The sequence below is a fragment of the Caretta caretta genome, chromosome 5 (genome assembly GCF_965140235.1).
Source record: "Caretta caretta isolate rCarCar2 chromosome 5, rCarCar1.hap1, whole genome shotgun sequence".
Taxonomy (NCBI): domain Eukaryota; kingdom Metazoa; phylum Chordata; order Testudines; family Cheloniidae; genus Caretta; species Caretta caretta.
In genome coordinates this window covers 6338430-6360342 of record NC_134210.1, presented here as the reverse complement: position 1 = coordinate 6360342, position 21913 = coordinate 6338430, and the positions used below count along the sequence as shown (strand labels likewise).

The window sequence follows — 21913 nt, the reverse complement described above, 5'->3', positions numbered from 1 at the left end:
CGCTCCTCCCCCTCCCTCCCAGCACCTCCTGCATGCTGCGGAACAGCTGATCTGAGGCAGGCGGGAGGTACTAGGAGGGAGGGAGGGGAAGGAGTTGATCAGCAGAGGCTGCAGGCGGGCAGGACTGGGGCTTGGGAGAGAAGATTGGCTGCCGGTGGGTACTAAGCACCTACTAATTTTTTTCTGTGGGTGCTTCAGCACTGGAGCACCCATGGAGTCGGTGCCTAAGATATCGGTTTCACTATAACCTGGATATCAACATTCATGCACATACCTAATTAAAGGTAAAAAAGCTAAATGGCTCTTAAAATTATGCAGTTATGTCTTCCCTCCAAAGCCGTGTCCTGGTTTTGCTGCAAGTTAGTCATAGTTTGACTCCCTCTCAGCCTAACTGGCTGCCCTAAGAAACAATTAAATGATCTCTGATAATTTCTCTCCTTTTCTGCCGCCAGAGAGTGAATCCAAAAGAAAATTCCAACACAAAGCTTTTGATACAGTCATGTAGAAATGACCACAGAAGGCAGGCTGGTAAAGCTCTGGCAGGACAAAATGCTGCAATTGTGTGTTTGGCCTTTTTTATAGAGCAGAGTAGAGCAGCTGTCATTCTAGCAAGCAGCGCTGTCAGCCTTCACAAAAGAAAGTCATGTAAATGTCAAGTCACAGGTATAAAAACGATCCTTCAATACAGCCTCTGTATATCTGAAAAGCCTGCCCAGCTCTCAACAGCGAAAGCACCATAAGGAATGATGCAAAAGCCTGTTTAGGACAAAACAAAGTTTTTGAACTAAATCCAAACTTCCACAGTTCTTGATCAAACAGCATAACCCTCATGGGTAAGATGAAAACCATACACCTGCACGCCATTTTGGTGCCTTATCCAAGAATCACTTTCAAGTGGCTCTGAGGCAGCCTCATCCACTACACACCCAGCAAAATGCCATATGCAAACTATTACCTAACCAAACATCCTGGATTGTATTTCAATTCGGTCTTGAAGAAGGTCTCTGAAAACAATACATCCCCTTATTACCTTGGTCCAAACAGAACAAAGGGCTTTACCATAGTGCTGCTACCATTGCAAGCCAAGCTGGTAAAATAATGCTCAAAACTTAATGTGTCTTTTCAGAAGTGCAAGCACCCATCAGCACGGTGAAAGAGCCCTTCTGTTTTCATGTACTTTATAAAATAGTAAGTATATACACACCAGCTCCTCCAGAAGAGTGTTAAAACAGGTGCACAGCTGATGATAGCAGTACCTCTCAGAAAATGAAGAGCTATTTTGAAACCACTCTTTCTGCCAGTGGGTTACATGACAGAACAACCATTCACTGAAGATAAATGTGAATGTAACAGAAAGGGGTGGACAATAAGACTGAAAAACAAGATCTGATAGCATCCTCCAAGTAAGATATTTTTAAAGAGATCCATAATTAAAGCAATGGATGCTTAGGATCTGCACTGTTGTACATAGGTACTGCAGGGTGTGGAATGTGCAAAGAATCATAGAATCAAAGAAGATTAGGGCAGAAAGAGACCTCAGGAGGTTCATCTAGTTCAATCCCCTGCTCAAAGCAGGACCAACACCAACTAAATCATCCCAGCCAGGGCTTTGTCAAGCCGGGCCTTAAAAACTTCTAAGGATGGAGATTCCTCCAAAGAAACCTACTTGAAGTGAATCCTATAATACCTCTAGGTGGAGCCATGAGTTAATAATAGTTAGTATTTATATTATTTTCTGGCACAGATCCACAGCATTGATTCTATACCCCCATCTTCTATTCAAGGACAAAGTGGAACTTCACAGACATTAAGCTTCAAATTGCGCAAAAAAAAAAAAAAAAAAAAAAAAGGTATGGTATGTTATTACCCCTATTTTGAAGGTGGTGAAACCAAGGAACAGAGAAATTAAAGTTCCAAGGTCATAAACTGAGTCAGATGGCCAGGCCTCGTGACTCCCAAGTCCCATGCTCTAGCCCAGTCTTCAAAAATGGTCATGAAATTTACCCTCCTAGGTCAAAAATACAAAAAAAAATAACCCATCACATGCCTTCATTGTGATGGTGATTATTATAAATAATAAAAAATGTGAAACTTTAGTGACCCATTAAAAAAACCCTCAAACACCTGGGTAAGTAGAATTTTGCAGATTACTTTAACTATTAGATTATGTTACTCTGCAGAGAGTCACTTTTGATGAAGGAGTTTTTAGTAAAGATTTAAGAAATTCAAAACTGGCAGCTTCATTTGGCTTGAATCTACTAAAACCACTTGATTCACCTTGGTGCTCAGTGCCTCTGAAAAATAAAGTCATTTATTTAGGTGTCTAAATATGAATTTAGACGCATTACTGTAGGCACCCAAGTTTGAAAGTTTTAACCAGTGTTTCATCAAAATCTTCCTATGGCTTTCCTTTTAGCACATGGACTTACTTTGAATACAATGTCACAGAATACTGGGTCAGCCCAGATGCTTAAGGGACACACTTAACATTTGCCTCCTGCTCGTTATGTTAAGATCCCAAGGAAAACCAAAAATCCTACACTTTTCAGAACTGTGATGAAAGATGCTACAAATATCTGTTTACTCACTGCAACTATGACTAGGATGGTAAGAATATATAAATGATATTTTATCTGCCAATCAAAAAGAGTGACTGAATTTCAGGTAGTAGAAAGTAGAGTTTTGCATGGTTCTGTTTTAAAGTAATGATAATGGTCTGAACTATCAGGAAATGTCAGTCACAACCCAATACAGTACTAAATGTACCATGCTAGCAATATGGTATGGTGGCTCTTCATTTACCTGTAATTTATTTACATTGAGGTAGCAGCTAGAGGCCCCAGCCTGTAACTGTGTGCTACACACTGTACAAACACAGAACAAAAAGATAGCCTCTATCCTGAAGACCTTATAGTACAAACTGAGACACAACAGATGGATACAACAGACAAACAGGGAGGGGGACAATAAAAGAGTGAGACAATTATTAACTGCTTACTGATTAAATAGAAGGGCATGCAGTTACACAAAAGGGTAAGGCACAACACTTACTGTTGTCCCAGGGCTGCAGTTACTTGCCCACTATTTTGTTTTGAACTCTTAAACATGGAAGTGTTGGTCACATTGTACCTCTTTGGGGCAGGGACCTTCTCTTTGGTCCATGTTTGTACAGTGCCTGACCCAAGGAACCCTGGCTTTTCTGCATACCATAGTTCACCGTATCTGAAGAATGGAAAAACCAACTGAGGCCTTTCTCTTATCCTGCAGAAAATTTTAAGTTATTGGTGTTGTGGTACCATCCGCTAGGCAACCAGGAGACAAAATAAAGTGAAAGGCAGAGAAAGGGGCACTCTTTCTCCTCTCCTGAAAGAAGGGAGCCTAGTTTACAGCTCTTTGGAGGAGTTCCTCTTTGCTCCTCAATGGGATTAGGAGGGGAAAAACAAACAAACAAACAACAAAACCAAGGACAAACTCCAAGTAAAGGGGCGGGGAGAGGCGGGACAAGAAACAGGAAGGATCTAGACCAATGCTAAGTACCACCATGCAGTGACCTTCTATTGACTGCAGGTTCCAATGCCAAAAGACTCTTGGAGACAGCTTCCAGTGGATTTTATATGCATAGGGGATACAATAAGAGGAGGCATGGAGGAAAAGAAGTGATAAACTTAAAAAGGAGATATTGATGCTCATGTTATTGATGGAGTGACAAGAAATAAGGGGATATAACAATACAATGTGAGCTGCAGGCCAGGGTAGATTTGCACAATGCCTATAGGCAAGCAGCTGCAAACAGAGGGTTTCAAAGAGAGGAGTAACATTGTCTAATTGCGCAGCAAGGTAATTAGTCTTAGCAGCTGTATTTTAAATGGAGGTGAATGAAATGGATATAAGGGAGGCTAGAGATGATTTCACAAAATCAAGGTGCTTAATTTTTAAAGTATGTTGTGGAGGAAAAAGCAGCAGCATGCGGCAACAGCCTAGGGGTGTGAGGAAAAGGATGGGGAAAAGTGTCAAGGAGACGCATGGGGGGTGGGGGGGCAAGAAGGGTCACATGCCCCTCCCCAGGTGCCGGGGGGGCACATTCAGCAGGGAACCTCAGTGGCGAAAGGAGCAGGGACTGCCCCCAGCCCCACCCCGACCCCAGCCCTTCCATGCAGCTGCGTCTCCTATCTGAGGTCTGTTGTACAGCTCCACCTGAGGACAGGGCTGGGGGGTGGTATAGCCACGTTCTGCTCCGGTTCCCAGGGCAGCAGGAGGATAGAGTCCCTGCCCAGGCAACGTGGGATGGGGAGGGGAGGGGACGGGAAGAGCACGGGGGCTCCAGGCTGGGGGGGGTCAGGTGGGGAGGTCACGTACCCCCTTTTAGCTGGTGCCCCCCTTTGTGTCCCTCCCATGAGCCACCGAACAAGTCTGAGTGACAGGGAGGATCGTAGTATTGTCAATACCGGAAGCAGAGAGAGTCTCAGAAAGAAAAGAAAAGAGCACCGTTTTTGCCAGATTAGGGTTGATCAGACAGCAAGTCAACCAGAGAAGCAAAGGGTAAAAGAGTTACTGGCATAGTGATGATAGCTCAATCTGTGGAGGCAGATGTCATAATATCTGGGAAAATCAAGAAATGCCTCAGTCCTCTCTTTGTGAGAAGAAACTGGTTCAAAACTAGTTCCAAGAGAAATGGTATAAAATAGCACTGCAAAAAAACAAAAAACACCACAAAAATATTCTCTCCATAAAAATCTAAAGATCATACTGTTTCTAAAATTAGGGCAAGCACTAAATGAAAGTTAACCTGAACAACAACTTTAGCTAAATTTCAGGTCACATGCATTAATATAATGAGATGAAGAATACGAAAAGGCCATTCATAATAGAATTCATGAAGTTAGGAATGCCATGCTTAGCTGCGTTATAACATATAATTAATGGTTCTATAAAGTACGAACTCGCCCGGCCATCCGCAAAACCGTTCTCTACATTGGGTAGGGCAAGCAAGCTGCTGCAGCCACAACTACTGCCCTTTGAGAAGCTGAAAAGCCTTTTCCCCCTGTTCCATCAGAGACCACACTGCCATGACATGATGAGCTTTGAACCACTACCCAAATCAGAATGCCGTATAACAGTTGGCAGCCCAATACACATCTCTCATGATAGACTGGTTATTGGTGAAATGTTAAAGAAAAAGTCATTACCTCTTTCCTGTTGCTTCTAATACCCTACATTCCTCTAGATTATTTATAATCCCCACTAAACCCATCCTCTGTTTATAGTCTTTTAACACAACAGAAAAATATAAACTATCTGGAGATCTGCCTTGTTTTGTACCACTCCCAGCCATTTGGTACAACAAAGGAAGTTCTCTCTCCATCAAACGGCCTGATCCCTCATGAAGCCCTGATGCTCAGATTCAAGGTTAAAGGATTAAGGCCTGAAGCACTGAGTACCAGAGGAAAGAAAGCCAAATATCAAAAGAAACACAAAAATCAATCCTCTGCACCACAGGGGCAGTGTGAAGAACAAGTCAGCTGGGCTGAATCTAAAATTTTCTCTGTGTGGCTCTCAAAAATTAGCACTGTTATAAATGTAATGGGCAGTTTTGCAAAGACAAAGCACTCCTGGAAAACAGCAGAGCTCAATTCAAAATATCATTACACTCTGGAAAGTTTTACATCACCATAATTTTAGTTGCAAATGCATAAAGTCCACTTCAGAGAGAGAGAGAGAGAGAGAGAGAGAGAGAAAGGTCACATGACGTTATCCTTCTATGAAGTTTGTATATCTACAAGTGACAGAATGTAATATTTAGTACAGTTTGCTTTTTGCTTCAATTCTCTGCATGCTGAAGCACAGCCAAGGTCACAGGAGGGAGGAAAAAGAGGGTTTAGCTTGGTGCAGCTGCGATCATGGCCAGAAATAGCAGGGTATGGAGGATTTCTTTCTTTCATTTTGTAATACCAATGGCTTTTGTTCCAAGTACTGCCCCATCACTTCAGATTTTAAATGGCTTGATAGTTGTAAGGGTAGGTTCCAAATATAGCTAATTCAGAAGCACCTTCCAGAACATTTTGTTTTCCTACGATCTGGCTCAACTTTTCCTTTCTTGGGACACAAGAAAATATACATTAAAATACTAGTTACTTTAAGAATAAATGTTTAAAACTAAATAGAAGATACACAGTTACATATAAGAAAGGCAATCTATATTAAAACTAATCAAGCCAGGCTTCAGAAGAGTGTTGTAAGTCATGGGGTGACCTACTAGCTCTAATGTGTCCTCAAAAAGAGACAACTGCAAGTGCTCTGAAAAATGTCTTTCCCTGTTTCCAAGTGTCGGCACAGGAAAGAACACCCGGAAAGCATGGTGAACAAACTTACACTAGCTAGAGGGAAAACGAGAGATTTCGTCACCACACATGCCAAATTCCCAGAACATTTTCAATTTCAATATATGAAGTCACAAAGCCACACCAGGAGATTTATCATGCACTATCATTACACATTAACAGATCCAGGCCTTTGGAAAATTCACAAGTGGCTGGTTTTTACTGTATAAAAATTACCAGTGACATCCAGTGACCCCTGATCCCACCCTCTTTCCACAAGTGTTCGCTAAATACAAGCTTATTTTGCTTTTTGAAGACTACAGCTGCAAACCAAGTTAGCGCCATCTTTCCACTAAGACTGACTAAGCTGCCGCCCACTCATAGGCTTCCTGTTCAGGCTAATTTGGACTGCTATATGTGACATACGTGATCCTAAGAAGAGATCAGGTACAGTTCAGATAAGAGCAGGATAGAAAACTGCTGTAGTTCAAAGTAAACCTGAGAATGTGGTTATCTATCAAAGAAACCAGTGCAAGTGGAAATGAAGCTTTAGGCTCCCCAGAATAACAAACATTGTTGGCTGGTTAAAAAAAAAAAAAAGACTTTCACAAAAATCTTGAAATAAACTTTTGATCACCAACTTAAGGGCAGAATTATTTCTGTAGAATAAGAAAAGCTACTATTCTTTCAGCCTGTGTGGGTATATCTACATGGCAAAAGAAAACATCTGCAACAGCGAGTCTCGAAGCCCAGGTTTACAGACACAGGCTTGTGCTATGGCGCTAAAAACAGACATTCCTAGTTTGGCTCTGAAACCTGGTGAAGGGGATGAGTCTCAGAGCCTGAGCAGAAACATCTATACTGCTATTTTTAGTGCCATAGCATGAGCCCGAGCCTGCAGACCCGGGCTCTGAGACTCGCTGATGCGGGGTTGTTTTTTTATTTTATTATTTTGCAGTGCAGATGTACCCTGGCCTAGGTGGCTGTAATGAAGTAAAAATGTGCAGAAAATTCAGTATAAAGTCTCCTGTTATGTAATAACGGACTAGGGCAGATATCTGTTGGAGAGATGCTGTGGTTATATTTATTACTCAGAGATGTGTCTCTGCAGCTAATTCAGCATTTGCACTTCTTGCCGAAACATCAAGTATATTTTTATTGACCAAATAAGTTTTCTCTGAGTTTCCCAGCTGAATATGCTACCAACTTCAGTGTCAAATAACCTGCCACAGAGAGAGAAAGCCTGGGTGTTAAAATGGACACTAACAAATGGGCAAGCAGTTTCCAGTTACCCAAAGTTAAAAAGATCCTATAAGCCATTTGCAAGCACAGTTGATTTCTGTCTGTTTTAATGCTGTCAATATGCCAGTTTTAAAAATATTCAGGAGGAGAAGAAAAAAATCCTAGCCAGCTGCATTCAGTAAATGCATTAAGTTGCCTAAGTGGCACATTGGATTATTAAACGCACCTCTAGAGACCAGGGAACAACTCATAAATGAATTGGAATTTGGTGGTCTTAGTGAAACACTGCACATTCTGGCACGATTGGCAGTTTCTTCTCTAGAGACTCCAGACTGGAATAGCAGGAGGTGATGCATGTCATGATTGAGGAGAATTGACAGATGGCCCCAGGTGTGAAATAACAGGGGTGCTGCCGTTTGCTACTGAAATGCACTGGCAAAGCTGTATGTGATGGAGTCCTCAAGGACTGGAAATGCTGGGGTGCTGAAGGTTAGGACAGAAGTCCATTTGCATAATTGTGAGAATTGATTATTTTTTTTTTAAACAAAGTGTGTGTGAAATCACATGCCTGGCAAGTCATTCTTTTGCATTTGTATTTAATTGTCTTTAATATTTGGACACATCGGTATAGCTAGCACAAGATACATAACAAATCAAACAATCCTAAAAAAAAAATAGAGTCAATAATATGTATTTAACAAGGAGCAAAGATAACTGTCACCTTCTCTCATAAAATAATAAAAAAGTTATACCGTAAACATAAAATTTTCTAAAAGACCCTTGAGAGTGTTCCCTCCTGGAACTATCACCATAACAACGAACATTTCAATAGAGGGAAAGTGCTATTAAATTCTGTGTTTGATATTTCCAGCTAACTAAAAATATAAGAGGGAAAAACACACAAGGGTGAGATAGATCCACACACACAAATGAGAAAAGTGTTTGATGACATAAGTGGCTACAAATTACATCTGGAAAATCTCTAGCACTGAAGGAAAAAAATCCTATAACGGGTACTGTCCATTCAAAGCGTGCCTCTATATAACAAACATATTTGATACTAATTTTCTCAAATGTTCCTACATGAAAACATGTTCAGGTGAGGGTTGAGGTAGGCTGGCAGAGTTGTGTGAGGACCCAGCAATGGATTAGCAGAGGGTGCTATAGGTAAGAAAGGAACAAGGTGCATTGACAGAGATGCTGAAGGGATGAAGCAATACAACAGCAAGGAATGCTATAGGTTAGAATTTAAGCACACAGAAAGTTAAAAGGAGGGGTCCTTGCACAGCATCTCACTGAACTATACCTGGCTCTAGTCAGCGCTATTAGACAGCCCTCATTTCCCTGGTGTACTATATTCATATTCAAAAGTAAGATTAAACAAAGGGGAAAGTAGTGGATTGTTTTAAAATTCCACTCTTCCTGATGCAGTTATCAGGAGTATCCACAAAAGCAGGTGCCACGTCAACTGATCCTCCTGAATGAGCAGGGAGTGGGTACTTGAGCATGTACCAGGCATCGGCACCTGAGAGATAGGGAATGTGTTTTTAAAAGCTGTTTTAAGCTTATCAAATACAGAAGGTTATGCTTTTATTTTTGAATATTTTAAAGCATCTTACACCCTGGGGAAGACTTGAAAAGAAATTCTACAAACCGAACTTGCCTCTAATTTTAGAAGTTATACATCTCTTGCTGAAGATCTGTCCTGGACTCACCCATGTGCACACCAAGCTAGTTTAAACTATCCCTAATAAACCCCTGCTCCCATGGCTGTGCCTGGGAGAACTGGAAATCCTGCAACTGCAGATTCTTCAGCTGCCTAGAGATGGCCAATCTGTGTATCAGGAAAAGAGCATTCCTCCCAAACAAGTCCCTCCTGTTTACACGTGACAGTGAAGTGACAAATTCAGCATTACAAATTCGCATCAGGACGATCCAAGCAGGCAGAGATGGGCAACATTTGTTGAAAGGCTTTGATAATTAGTGAAACTGTAAAGGGTACTTATGGTAGAGGAAATGAAACACACATTCAAAAGTTTGGTATATTTAAAGTGCTCCCCAGAGTCAAAGTTTCCCCTTCCACAAACAGGCTGATAGCCATGAATAGCTCAGACAGAAATCAAACTGCTCTGTATTTGCTCTTGAAATGTTTTCTTCAAGTAGGTAAAAAATTATGCTCTACAGGAGATGACAAGATGCCTTTAAAATACATACCTCATTTCTGACTACAATTACCTTTCGCTAGCTTGGCACAGCTGCATGCTCCTATTTGCTTTTGTTTTTCCATTAAGGGCCCGTCCATTATTTGTACCCATCCTATGAATGCCAATGATGCAGATTCCCTTACCTACGATTCTCTCCACAGATAATACAGAATAAATTGCAATTAGATTTTGGTAATTGTAGATAATTAACTCAAAATGAGCTGTTAATTATAAAAATCGATGTTTTTCAGTTCTTGATTGTATTATTTATTTTACTTGTAAATTTCAAGGTCTCATTCGAGCAAGTTTAATATTTTAAATACTTTTGGCAATTTTTTTTAAAAATACCAAGAGAATTTTAAACTGAGCTTTGGTTATTTGAAAATTAAAATTACGTTTTGGGGAGGTTCCCTTGAGAAGCTCATCCAAACTGGAAGGTAAACAGGGTTGGTTTTCCATCATGATTCTTAATATTTTCTACAGCAAGAAGCCTTTGACATTTCACTACAACTTTCAGATTGCTTAGAAGAGAACAGTTCCCACCTCCCATTCCAGCCACACTCACACGCACCCTTTTCTGAGACTGAAAAAAAATCACTTCTATATTCAAATGCATAAAGGAGACAAATGGACTTGTCTTCATAGCCTCTTCCAGCCTTACATTAGATTAAATTATTTAGGGAGCATTCATCTGGTAACCTTTGCAAAACTGAAGACTGAGTACAAGAAACAAACTTTCAGATGCCTTGCTGCCAAACTTTGGAACCAGCTGGCGTTGTGACTTGGGACTGCAGAAATGCATATTAACTTTGAAAAATTACTGTGGGTTTAATCAAGGGAATGAGAGAGAGAGAGAGAGAGAGAGAGAGAGAGAGAGAGAGAAAGGGAAAAAGCCTTATAAAATCTGGAACTCATTTTCTAAACAATGCAGTTTTTCTTCATTTCCCCCCCTATATTAAGTAGACTTTTGTAGGTTTTGGCAACCTATTGCAAAAAGACTTTGTCAAGGTTCCTCCCCCACTCTGAACTCTAGGGTACAGATGTGGGGACCTGCATGAAAAACCTCCTAAGCTTATCTTTACCAGCTTAGGTCAAAACTTCCCCAAGGTACAAAATATTACACCCGTTATCCTTGGAATGGCCGCTACCACCACCAAACTAATACTGGTTACTGGGGAAGAGCTGTTTGGACGCGTCTTTCCCCCCAAAATACTTCCCAAAACCTTGCACCCCACTTCCTGGACAAGGTTTGGTAAAAAGCCTCACCAATTTGCCTAGGTGACTACAGACCCAGACCCTTGGATCTTAAGAACAATGAACAATCCTCCCAACACTTGCACCCCCCCTTTCCTGGGAAATGTTGGATAAAAAGCCTCACCAATTTGCATAGGTGACCACAGACCCAAACCCTTGGATCTGAGAACAATGAAAAAGCATTCAGTGTTTTACAAGAAGACTTTTAATAAAAAATAGCAGTAAATAGAAATAAAGAAATCCCCCCTGTAAAATCAGGATGGTAGATATCTTACAGGGTAATTAGATTCAAAAACATAGAGAACCCCTCTAGGCAAAACCTTAAGTTACAAAAAAGATATACAGACAGAAATAGTTATTCTATTCAGCACAATTCTTTTCTCAGCCATTTAAAGAAATCATAATCTAACACATACCTAGCTAGATTACTTACTAAAAGTTCTAAGCCTCCATTCCTGTTCTGTCCCTGGCCAAGACGACTACAGACAGACCCAGACCCTTTGCTTTTCTCCCTCCTCCCAGCTTTTGAAAGTATCTTGTCTCCTCATTGGTCATTTTGGTCAGGTGCCAGCGAGGTTACCTTTAGCTTCTTAACCCTTTACAGGTGAGAGGAGCTTTCCCCTGGCCAGGAGGGATTTCAAAGGGGTTTACCCTTCCCTTTATATTTATGACAGACTTGCAGATGTTCTAGGTTACATTTCTCCTCAACAGAGTGCAATCCTATAATATATTTAACTAGATCTATTTTCTGAATCTCCTTTGCTACAGTGATCATGGAATCACATGGTTTTGTAAAACAGGAAAAAATAAATGAGGATCACTTTTAGGACTCTCCTTCTCAGCTCTGCTGGTAACCTAAGTTTAAAATTAAATAGACTCCACTACTTGTTAACACAAAGGTGATTGGATAATCAGGAAAGCTTATGCCCAAATAAATTTCAGAGTGGTAGCCGTGTTAGTCTGTATCAGCAAAAACAACGAGGAGTCCTTGTGGCACCTTAGAGACTAACAACTTTATTTGGGCATAAGCTTTCGTGGGCTACAATCCACTTCATCAGATACATGGAGTGGAAAATAAAGGAGTAGGTATAAATACATGAAAGGATGGGAGTTGCTTTACCAAGTGTGAGGTCAGTCTAATGAGATCTGTTAGTCTCTAAAGTGCCACAAGGATTCCTTGTTGTTTTTACTGGATAATCAGTAACTCATATAGGCGAAAGAACAAACTAGCAAGTCCATGAGGAAGATATCACACCCCACTGTTGTATTAATTTAGATGGAATACATGAGTCAAAAGAGTTGAAGGTATTGACATGTCCCTGTCGCTGTCCAACATTAAACAGTGGTAAACAAGGTTCAGGGTTTGGTACACACAGACCTCAGATTGCTTAGTACCATGGCAAACACACTATTAAACATCCTTTTTAACTTTTTATTAAAGATACAGAAAGAAGGAAAAACAGTTAAAGTATATGAAATGCAAGGTATTAAGTGAGGCTTTCATTTTAACAACATCCTCATTCCATTTAGCAGGAGAGGATCTTTCGAAGGAAAAAAAACCCCTTGCCTGATCATCTCTTAGAGAGCATTAAAGATGGGAATAACTGTCCTTTTGGGTAAATGAGAAGTAGTTAGTTGGATACACTGGAGTTATTGCTGTTGCTGTACAAGTCCAATCCTATTTCCCAGAAGGCATAACAAGACAAACAAAGGGGAAAGAAAAGAACAGCAAAGATAGAAAATACAGCAACTGTCCCTGGTGTTGAATGTCACTTGCAACCTCACGGCTCGAAAAACACAAGCATAGCCCATGGTCTTATTAGCCACTCCAAGACCTGGCAAACTTATACCAACATTGAGCTGTTTAGGGCATTCTTTTTAGCAGCCTCTTTCCTGTAACAGAGATACAGCGGTGTTACAAAATATACAGTCTTGGCCAGGCTCTTATTAAATAGAAAACAAAAAGAGAGGGATAGGAAAAAAGAAATAAAGTGGGAAAGGAAAAGGACAAACTGGGAGGGAGTATATATGACAAAGTTTCACATCCCAAGTGGTGTTCAGCATGTAACTAAAGCCAGTGGATGTCATTGGGGTCCCTTTCTTTCTGGACTGATCTGGTCAGGACATTTCTCTCAATTAGGATGAAGGAGGACCAGGATCCTAAGACACAGTGCGGGTGGCAGCCATGATGGTGAAGTTCGCTCCTTCCTGTTCTTTCAGTCAGCCAGCATTGCAGGAGCCAGTTCTCCCCACAAAGTCTTCTTCTTAGGAGGACCTCAGAAGAGAGTGGGGGTGGAATAGCCCACCCCCACGTTATTTTGTCAACCAATTATGGCTAATTTCCAACACACCAATTTTGGTTCATTGATTTCCAGTCTTACAGTATCCTTGTTTACACAGCCCTTGAATTATATCAGTGGGATTTTTTGTTTGGGCTAATTCAGCCTCTCTCTTTTTACACCTTTTCCCATCAACATTTATGACAGTTTATTGCGACATTTTATGAACTTTCACTCACTTCTCACTGTGGAGCTCACAATTAGTGTAAATTTGTAGGTCCAATTATTCCTCTACCATCCCATCCCCAACCAAGACTGAAGAAAAGAAAATACAGAAGGAAATGAATACCATTCACCAGACAGCAAAACAAAAAACACCTAACCCAAGGTTGGTAAGCTTGGGGGGAGCGGGGGCAGAAGAGAGATTAGAACCACAGAAGGCACACCTGCAATTTCTGGTCCAGCAGCAAGTGCTGCCTTCCTGGGTGCACACATTTACTTGGGTTCTGCTGCTTGCTGTTCATGATTTGCTGGGATGAGAAGAGCATTTATTGGGTCAGAGACTGCAGGGTTGGCTTGTGATGAGCCAACACACTGCTGAGCCTGAGTCTACCCTTATTATTCTACCATGTCCAGTCAATGTGTGGAGGTAGGAGAAAAGGACTGACCCTAGGAAGACACTTCTGACACCTAGAGTTCTTGTCTAGCAGTTTGCTTTAGCACCATAAAGAGTGAGAAAGGTTTTCTTTGGCACTGAGAGGCCTGTATACTTTTTTATTCTCTCCTTCCTGCTTTGCTGAGAAGAGGTCTTACACAAAGCCTTTGACCAACGCCTCAGCGCCAAAAGATATATAATGCCAAACTGACTAACCTCTGGCAAGAGACTGCACTGTCAGTCAGGTCAGAGACCAGAAAGGGGAATTGTATCCGGGAAGGGTTTTAGAAGCAAAAGAGATTTTCATGCTCCAAATGGGACCGAGGACAGGTGATCCAGAAGTGCCATTAAGATGGAGATCGACCACATGTGCACTTGTAGACTTCCTCCAGTCATGGGGAAATGCCACAGCTATCTACCACACACTCAGAGAACTCCCAACTGACCTCAGAAAACATGAAAGTTAGCATGACTTCATTGGGAATTTTGCATGAGTAAGGACTGCCAGATCAGACAATTATTAATTATATGAGGCCCCAAATGAGATCAAGGTCCCATTGTGCTAGGCACTGTACAAACGCCTAGTAAGACAGTCCTTGGCCTGAACAGCTTACAATCTAAAAAGACAAGACAACAAAGGATAGCATTATTGCTATTATAAAGATGAGGAACTGAGGCACAGAGAGACTCAGGGTATATCTACACTGCATTAAAACACTCCTGGATGACCTGTGTCAGCTAGCTTGGGCTGCAGGGCTATAAAACTGCAGTGTAGACATAGAGGCTCTGGGACCCTTTGATGGAGGAGGGTTCCAGAGTCTGGGCACCAGCCTACTGCTCAGTTTTATAGCCCTGCAGCATGAGCCAAGCTAGAGACCAATCTAGACTATTTCATGAGGTCTTTCCTGGTTAGCAGCATTTAACCCAACTCAAATAGAAATACAGACCAAAAATATGCACTTGGCAGCCAATAACATCTTTTTGAGAACGAAGAAAATACACCAACACTTAAAAGTACTTGCTAATGGTTAAAAGAAAATAAGAGAGATTACCTTAGCCCCATGCCAGTGCCATTCATCATAAGGGTTGGTCCTCCTGGCCCGCCTGGTGCTTCATCAGTGACCATGTCTGAATCAAAAACTTGGCCCTTAAATCTGGAAATGTGGAGTTAGTTAGCTTTACATCCTGGGGAAGCTATTGTATCTGCAGCCACCTCCACCCCCAACACACACAAAAGGGTGAACTCTGATCAGAGCACTTTATACAGAGAAGCTTTCACAAAACCTCTCCATTTTCTCTCTTACACCTCTCAGTTTTGGGGAAACAGCTTCCACCTGCTGCCTTTGTTTCTGAGGGTTGTGGTTGACAAAAAATTGTTTAATTCTACTGATTTCAAAGCACTTGCTCTCTTGAGAAATATGAGAAAAACTATGAGAAATATTCATGCTTCGCCACACCAAGGGATGCCCTAGCACCTGGCAAGAGCTCAAGGGCGGCATGAAAGCTGCATAAAATATAGGAGATTGCAGCTGTTCTCCATCTTTAATATGGTGATGCAGTTCCAGGAAACCGTAGGTCTCAACAGATGATGTTCCCTCTTTATCGAAGTATCCTCTCCTCTGTTCAAATCAAGAGAGAAAATAGCATGCAGGAAAGTTTCCCTTTCTATTATAATAAAGATACAATTTCTGGCCCTCATGGATAGTAACTGAAAGGACCTTAAACCTGTCACTGAGCCAGGACTGAAGATGGTCAATTCTGCACCTCAAGCTAGTGTAATTTTGGGCTGCCCTGAAGTGTAATTAAACATACCTAGAGGAGTCTGTAGCAGGGCAGTCACCCCACTCCAGTTTGGAAGGTATTAAAAAAAACAGCTGTCCTGGGGAGACAAGCACAAGCACAGCCAGTCAGGGCCCTACTAGGCCAGTATAAGAAGGGTTCCTGGGGAAAAGGAAGGACTTGGCTGCTTGGTAGAGTCAGGGATACCTTGGACCGAGCAGTACCAGGAAAAGGCAGGCTGAACTGGGGAGCTCTGGCCTAGTGACCTCCCAGGCCAAGGCTTTGCGGCAAAGGCCTGAGGAGGTACTAGGGCTGCAGGGAGGCAGCCAGGGCAAAAAAAGGCAGCAGGTCCAACCCCCTTGCCAGTGATGAGTGGCCATTACAGACTGAAGTTTGCCCCTAAGAGAAGGGGCTAGATGACTGGCAGTAGCCACTGACGCAGGGGAGTTGGGAGTCTCCTGGGAGGGAAGACACAGAGTGTGGGGACACTACTGTGGGGCAGCATCCCAAGGTAAGGGGCACTGGGGTCCAGGAGGGACACGGGGCCAGAGGTGGAGGAGACAACAGGGGCAGGTAACAGAGGGTGAGACACCGGCCCATAGAGGGCGTTCCGGAGCCAGATGAGCTAATTCCCAGATGGACCAGCAGGAGGCACCACACTGGTGAGTGCCCTGCCTTGCTACAGAGTCATTTCCCCCACCATTGAAATGCAGTCACCTCTGGTGTGAAAAGTGACAGCCATTATACAAGCAGAGCACATGGGATTGAAGAATACTGTGCCCATTTGAAACTGCAGGAGGGAATTTAGGGAGACAGAATGCAATTATGTTAGAATTTGGCCATGAAAAAGGGCTAACGCTTGCCCTTGCAAAAAGATATACAGGCATTTTAAGAGCCACTAACTAGTACAAGTTAGTGTAGGATACTTTTTACTTCTCATTTAAACAATGACACCTCTAGCACCTCCGAATGGGCCTAATCCAGCACTGCACAATTCTACCCATTGAGAGAGAGGGACAGCCAAATAAATTAACATTAGCTGGTTTTGTTTATCTGTCTTTTACTATCCTCGTGATAGTAAAAGATTAGTGAATAGATTAAGTTCCTTCCTTAGTGAGTCTTCCTGACAATTTAGCAAGGTGTATTTAAATGATTAAGTAAACAAATCTTTGTCATCTGCAGACCTTAGAAGTAATTCTGTGGTTAGCAAGTACACCAAAGAGGAGAATCACAAAGCTAAAACTAAAACAGGAAAGGTGACATTTGAGAAGGATACCTGTAAATATTAGGCATGTGCAGATATTTGATGTAGATAGTTCAATTGCATTTAACTCTAAAGAGATTGCAAGAGAACCTCTTACATTCAGATTGCTACGGTGTAAGTGCCTTATTTGAAGATGAGATGGCAAATGTACAAGCATCTGCACCTCTGGGAAGAGGTAATGGAAAATATTTTCAAGACTCAGGCTATTCATTTATGGACGCTCCTCTGTACTTTTTTTCTAGAAACTACAGCTTTGCCGAACTTGAAATCTTTTCAGAGAAACTGGTTTAAATAGGTGCAATTATAGTAACAAGAATGACACCATTACAGAGATATTCAAGAGTCCTTTTGTTGGGCAGCCAATGCCTCTCAGAAGACTCTGAAAATATTCATTTTAAAAGCAACTCTGCCTATGTGTCCTTTATATTCTACTTACTTTTTATTAGTAGGACATATGCATAGAAATAGGATATTTGAAGATCCAGTTTTCAGAATGGAGAGAGGTAAATAATGGTGTCTCCCAGGGGTCTGTACTGGGACCAGTCCTGTTCAACATATTCATAAATGATCTGGAAAAATGGGTAAACAGTGAGGTGGCAAAATTTGCCGATGATACAAAACTACTCAAGATAGTTAAGTCCAAAGCTGACTGCGAAGAGTTACAAAGGGATCTCACAAAACTGGGTGACTGGGCAACAAAATGGCAGATGAAACTCAATGTTGATAAATGAAAAGTAATGGAGACTGGAAAATATAATCCCAACTACACATATAAAATGATAGGATGTAAATTAGCTGTTACCACTCAAGAAAGAGATCTTGGAGTCATTGTGGATGGTTCTCTGAAAATATCCAGTCAATGTGCAGCGGCAGTCAACAAAGCAAACAGAATGTTGGGAATCATTAAGAAAGGGAGAGATAATAGGACAGAAAATATCATATTGCCTCTATATAAATCCATGGTAACGCCCACATCTTGAATACTACATGCAGATCTGGTTGCCCCATTTCAAAAAAGATATATTGGAATTGGAAAAGGTACAGAAAAGGGCAATACAAATGATTTGGGGTATGGAACAGCTTCCATATGAGGAGAGATTAATAAGACTGGGACTTTTCAGCTTGGAAAAGAAGTGACAAAGGGGAGATATGTTAGAGGACTATAAAATCATGACTAGTGTGGAGAAAGTAAATAAGGAAATGTTATTTACTCCTTCTAATAACACAAGAACCGGGGTGACCAAATGAAAAAAATAGGCAGCAGGTTTAAAACAAAACAAAAGGATATATTTCTTCACACAACGCAGTCAACCTATGGAACTCTTTGCAAGAGAATGTTGTGAAGGCCAAGACTATCACAGGATTCAAAAAAGAACTAGATAAGTTCATGGAGGATAGCTAATGGCTATTAACCAGGATGGGCAGGAATGCAAAACCATGCTCTGAAGTGTTCCTATTCTCTGTTTGCCAGGAGCTGTGAATGAGTGACAAGGGATGGATCACTTGATTCCCTGTTCTGTTCATTCCCTCTGAAGAACCTGGCATAGGCCACTATTGGAAGACAGCATACCTGGCTAGATAGACCATTAGTCTGACCCTGTATGGCTTTTCTTATGTTCTTAAGAATACATCTGTTCCTACTTACTTCTCACCTGAAGTTATAATCCTTTGTGACCTCAGTCATTTCCAACTGAGATCAGATGTTTACCCCACACTTACCTGGAAAGGGTTAATGCAGATGGGAAAGGGGGCTAATTAACCCAACAGGCCACAGATGATGTTGAATCAGGTGGCCAAGTAAACCCAAGACTGAGGGAGCCCAGCTGAGGAGGAACGATCTGGGCTGGGACTATAAAGACACGAAATAGTGGGGGCTGCTGGGAGAGTCTGCAGTCATTCCCTGAGAGAGGGGAGGTGTGTTTGAGCTGGCAAACCCGGGGGGAGCCAAAGAGGTAGGACAGGGGTCAGGGAAAGGCACTAAGGTCTAGAAGCGAATAGGCCTTGATTGCTCTCTAGAGGGTCCCTAAGCCAGAACCCGGAGCAGAGGGTGGACCTGGGTTCCCTTGCCAACCGTTAAGAGAGTGGCACTACGAGGAAGACTGCCTAGGACTGCTTGAAAGGAAAGACTTTATGATCCTGGAAGGGGAAAACCGTTTGGTGATCTGGAGGCAGGGCTAAGTCACAAAGAGGCAGGGCTAAGTCTCATGGAGTGAGACAGAGGGCCACAGACCAAGACAGAGAGGTGGAGAGACGGTGCGCAAACTTGGGAAGGGGCATTGACCTCACAAGCTATTCCCCAGAGTGACCAGGAGGAGGTGCCATCCCAGTGGTGAGTGGAGCGCCCTGTCACATCAACGCACAGACAATTGTGACTGCCTCTGATCACATAGGCATGTGAAAACTAACTAAATACAATTAATTTTTGGATTGCATATTACATACAAAAGCAGCAGAGAAAGTTACTTCGCAGAGTACAGTTTATACAGGCAAAAAACTCCTTCAGCTATAATATTCCCTTTTAAAACTTGAAAAGCAGTTGTGGGGTTGGAGGGAAAAGAGAGAGTACATGCGTGGGATGCAGGTCATGTAATTCAGAATCTTGTGGGATCCCCTTGTCAGTGACACTTTTAAAATAATATCTACATCAAAGCTCTCATCAAATCCTCTTGCTGTTTCCTTTACAAGACTGCTAAACTCCATCCATTCCTCCCTCTCCCTTCCACTAAAATGCTTGTATTCAACTGAGTTATATCTCCTCTTTCTAGGGCAACTACTTCTGTGGTTTCAATACATCTCCTCTATCCTCTCCTCCTGCCAGTTTATATAAAATGTTGTTGCTAAATCTGTCTTCCCCTCCTACCACTCTGTCAAACCCTTGCACAAATATCTTCCAGGGCAAGCTCTCACCTTGTACATCCAGTGAAAGCACCTCATTTTCAACTCAAGACGCTGCACAATTCTGAACTGTCTACATCCCTGTTCTTATTTCCTCCTCCCCACTAACACTTCCACTGCTTAAGCACCTCCCATGCTTCAGCCCAACAACCTCTCTTGTATCTTCTTTCCACTTATTTTCCATGGGGCCCCTCACTCTCTAGGGCCTCTCTTCTTTACCTCCCTTAAAACAACCCCCCTGTTTAAATCTCTCTTTAAACCCACTTTTTTCAGGTAACCTTTCATCAAACACAACCCAGAATTCAAGACTGGACTCTCAGTTGGGGTTTTGTGTGTCTGTATTGTCCGAATCTGATTTACATCATAGTCCCTTGAGCAAAGAACCACATCTTCTCTTATGTCTGTACAGCTGAGTAAAGCATCAGCACTCAAGTCTATATACAAACAACTCTCATTCCCCTCTACTCCTCTTCCTGCTTCCTTTGTTTTATCTAGCACATTAACTTTACTGCTCACTCTGTCTCTTTCTCCCACTCATGGTTTTGGTACCTTCTGTAATGCTGTTCCTACACCTTGCACTCCTTGTTCTAGCCCACTAACGCACTCTCTCCTCTTTTAAGTCCCCCCTCAAAGATAATTTCTTCCACCAATTTTCCTATCTTATTCTAGACCAACAGTCCTCACACTCTTCTTTACCTTAACTGTTGTCCCATGTCTAGTCTCGTGGTTATAGTATTGTCGAGTTTAAATTCCAAGTTCTTCAGGGCACAGAGCATGTCTTACTCTGTGTTTCTCAATGCTCCATGTAAATGTTTGGTACCACAGAAATTCGTCATACACTAACAACTATCCTCTATCTGTAAACCTCACAAACTCACCTATTGTAATCCAGCCTGGATTTGTGTAGCTGTTGCTGCTTCAGAAGTAGTTTTGCTTCCTGTTTAGCAAGCAAATGCTGGAGACGTTCCTTTTCAACTTCCAGCTCCATTTTCTGCAGCAGAAGCTGCTGTCTTCTTTCCTCAGACAGCCTTTTACTACGCTCTGTTTCTTTTGATCCAGAGTCCACACTGTCATTCATCCCAGAAACACGAGAAAGCCTAGAGTAATCACAGGTTTCATGAAGCGGCCCAGAATGTCTTTTGGGTGCATGGCTGACCTTTTGGCTATCCTGAATGTTCTCCAAGCTTCCTGGCTGCCTAGAAGCCCAATGACTCATTTGGTGAGGACAAGTGTTCGGAAATTCACTCATTCTCTGGCCCACATCAGGAGCCATTTGTGTGTGGTATGGGCCCCTTTCCTTTGCTGACAGCATCATATTGTTACATTTTCTGTGCAAGCCATTTTCTGCTGGACATTCATTGAGAACCTCCTGTTGGTTGTACTGGGCTGTGGTCCCATGAGCATGATTATTTCTACAGTGCAGAGGTACTGAAAACAGGGCTGAACTTCCAGACTGTGATGCTTTATTGTTCTTGTATAACGTTTGCGGTCTAGCTATACTTAGATAAGAACCATCCAGTTCCAAAGGTGCTAGCTGGCACGGACTCTTCTTGTTGGATACCTACGATAAGAGAAACAAGCTATCATCTTTCAAAATTTAACATAGAATGTTAAATGGTATTGTTCCTTAGCAAAATTTGCTTCTCATCATCAGTTCACAGAGTAAAGTTGTCATACGAGTACTGGGAGATTCGATGTATTGTGCTGATGGACATCTAGCAAGACTCCTATAATGTTGATCAAAAGGCAGAGATAAGCCTGCTATCAAATCTACATTTCAATCAGTCTACACAAGTACAATAAATATGAAACTACTGTCTGCAGGATCCTCAGCATAAACAAGTAGCTTCAGAGTACCAAGTAGTTGTGAGTATCTAGGGTTACATAAAATCACTAGAAGAGTGGCAAAAAACATTAAATGTTAATGTATGAAAATGTTTAATTTTGAATGCCAAGCCAAAAAATCCATTCAGCCACTATAAATACTCTTTGATTGGCCATTACACAGCAGGAGATTTGATGTA

General features: G+C 41.9%; 1 protein-coding gene across 5 annotated transcripts in view; it reads right to left on the bottom strand.

Moving 5' to 3' along the window:
* KIAA1328 (KIAA1328 ortholog) overlaps positions 1 to 21913 on the bottom strand; it is a 296689-nt gene that overhangs the window by 88588 nt on the left and 186188 nt on the right. For 4 of the 5 annotated variants that reach the window (XM_075128343.1, XM_048849783.2, XM_048849787.2 and 1 more), the window contains 2 exons: positions 20768 to 21450; positions 15004 to 15105 (listed from right to left, as the gene is read on the bottom strand). In XM_075128343.1, coding sequence (XP_074984444.1) covers positions 15004 to 15105; positions 20768 to 21450 — 785 coding nt within the window. The remainder of the gene's footprint in view (positions 1 to 15003; positions 15106 to 20767; positions 21451 to 21913) is intronic. The other variant, XM_048849784.2, reaches the window with a different exon arrangement.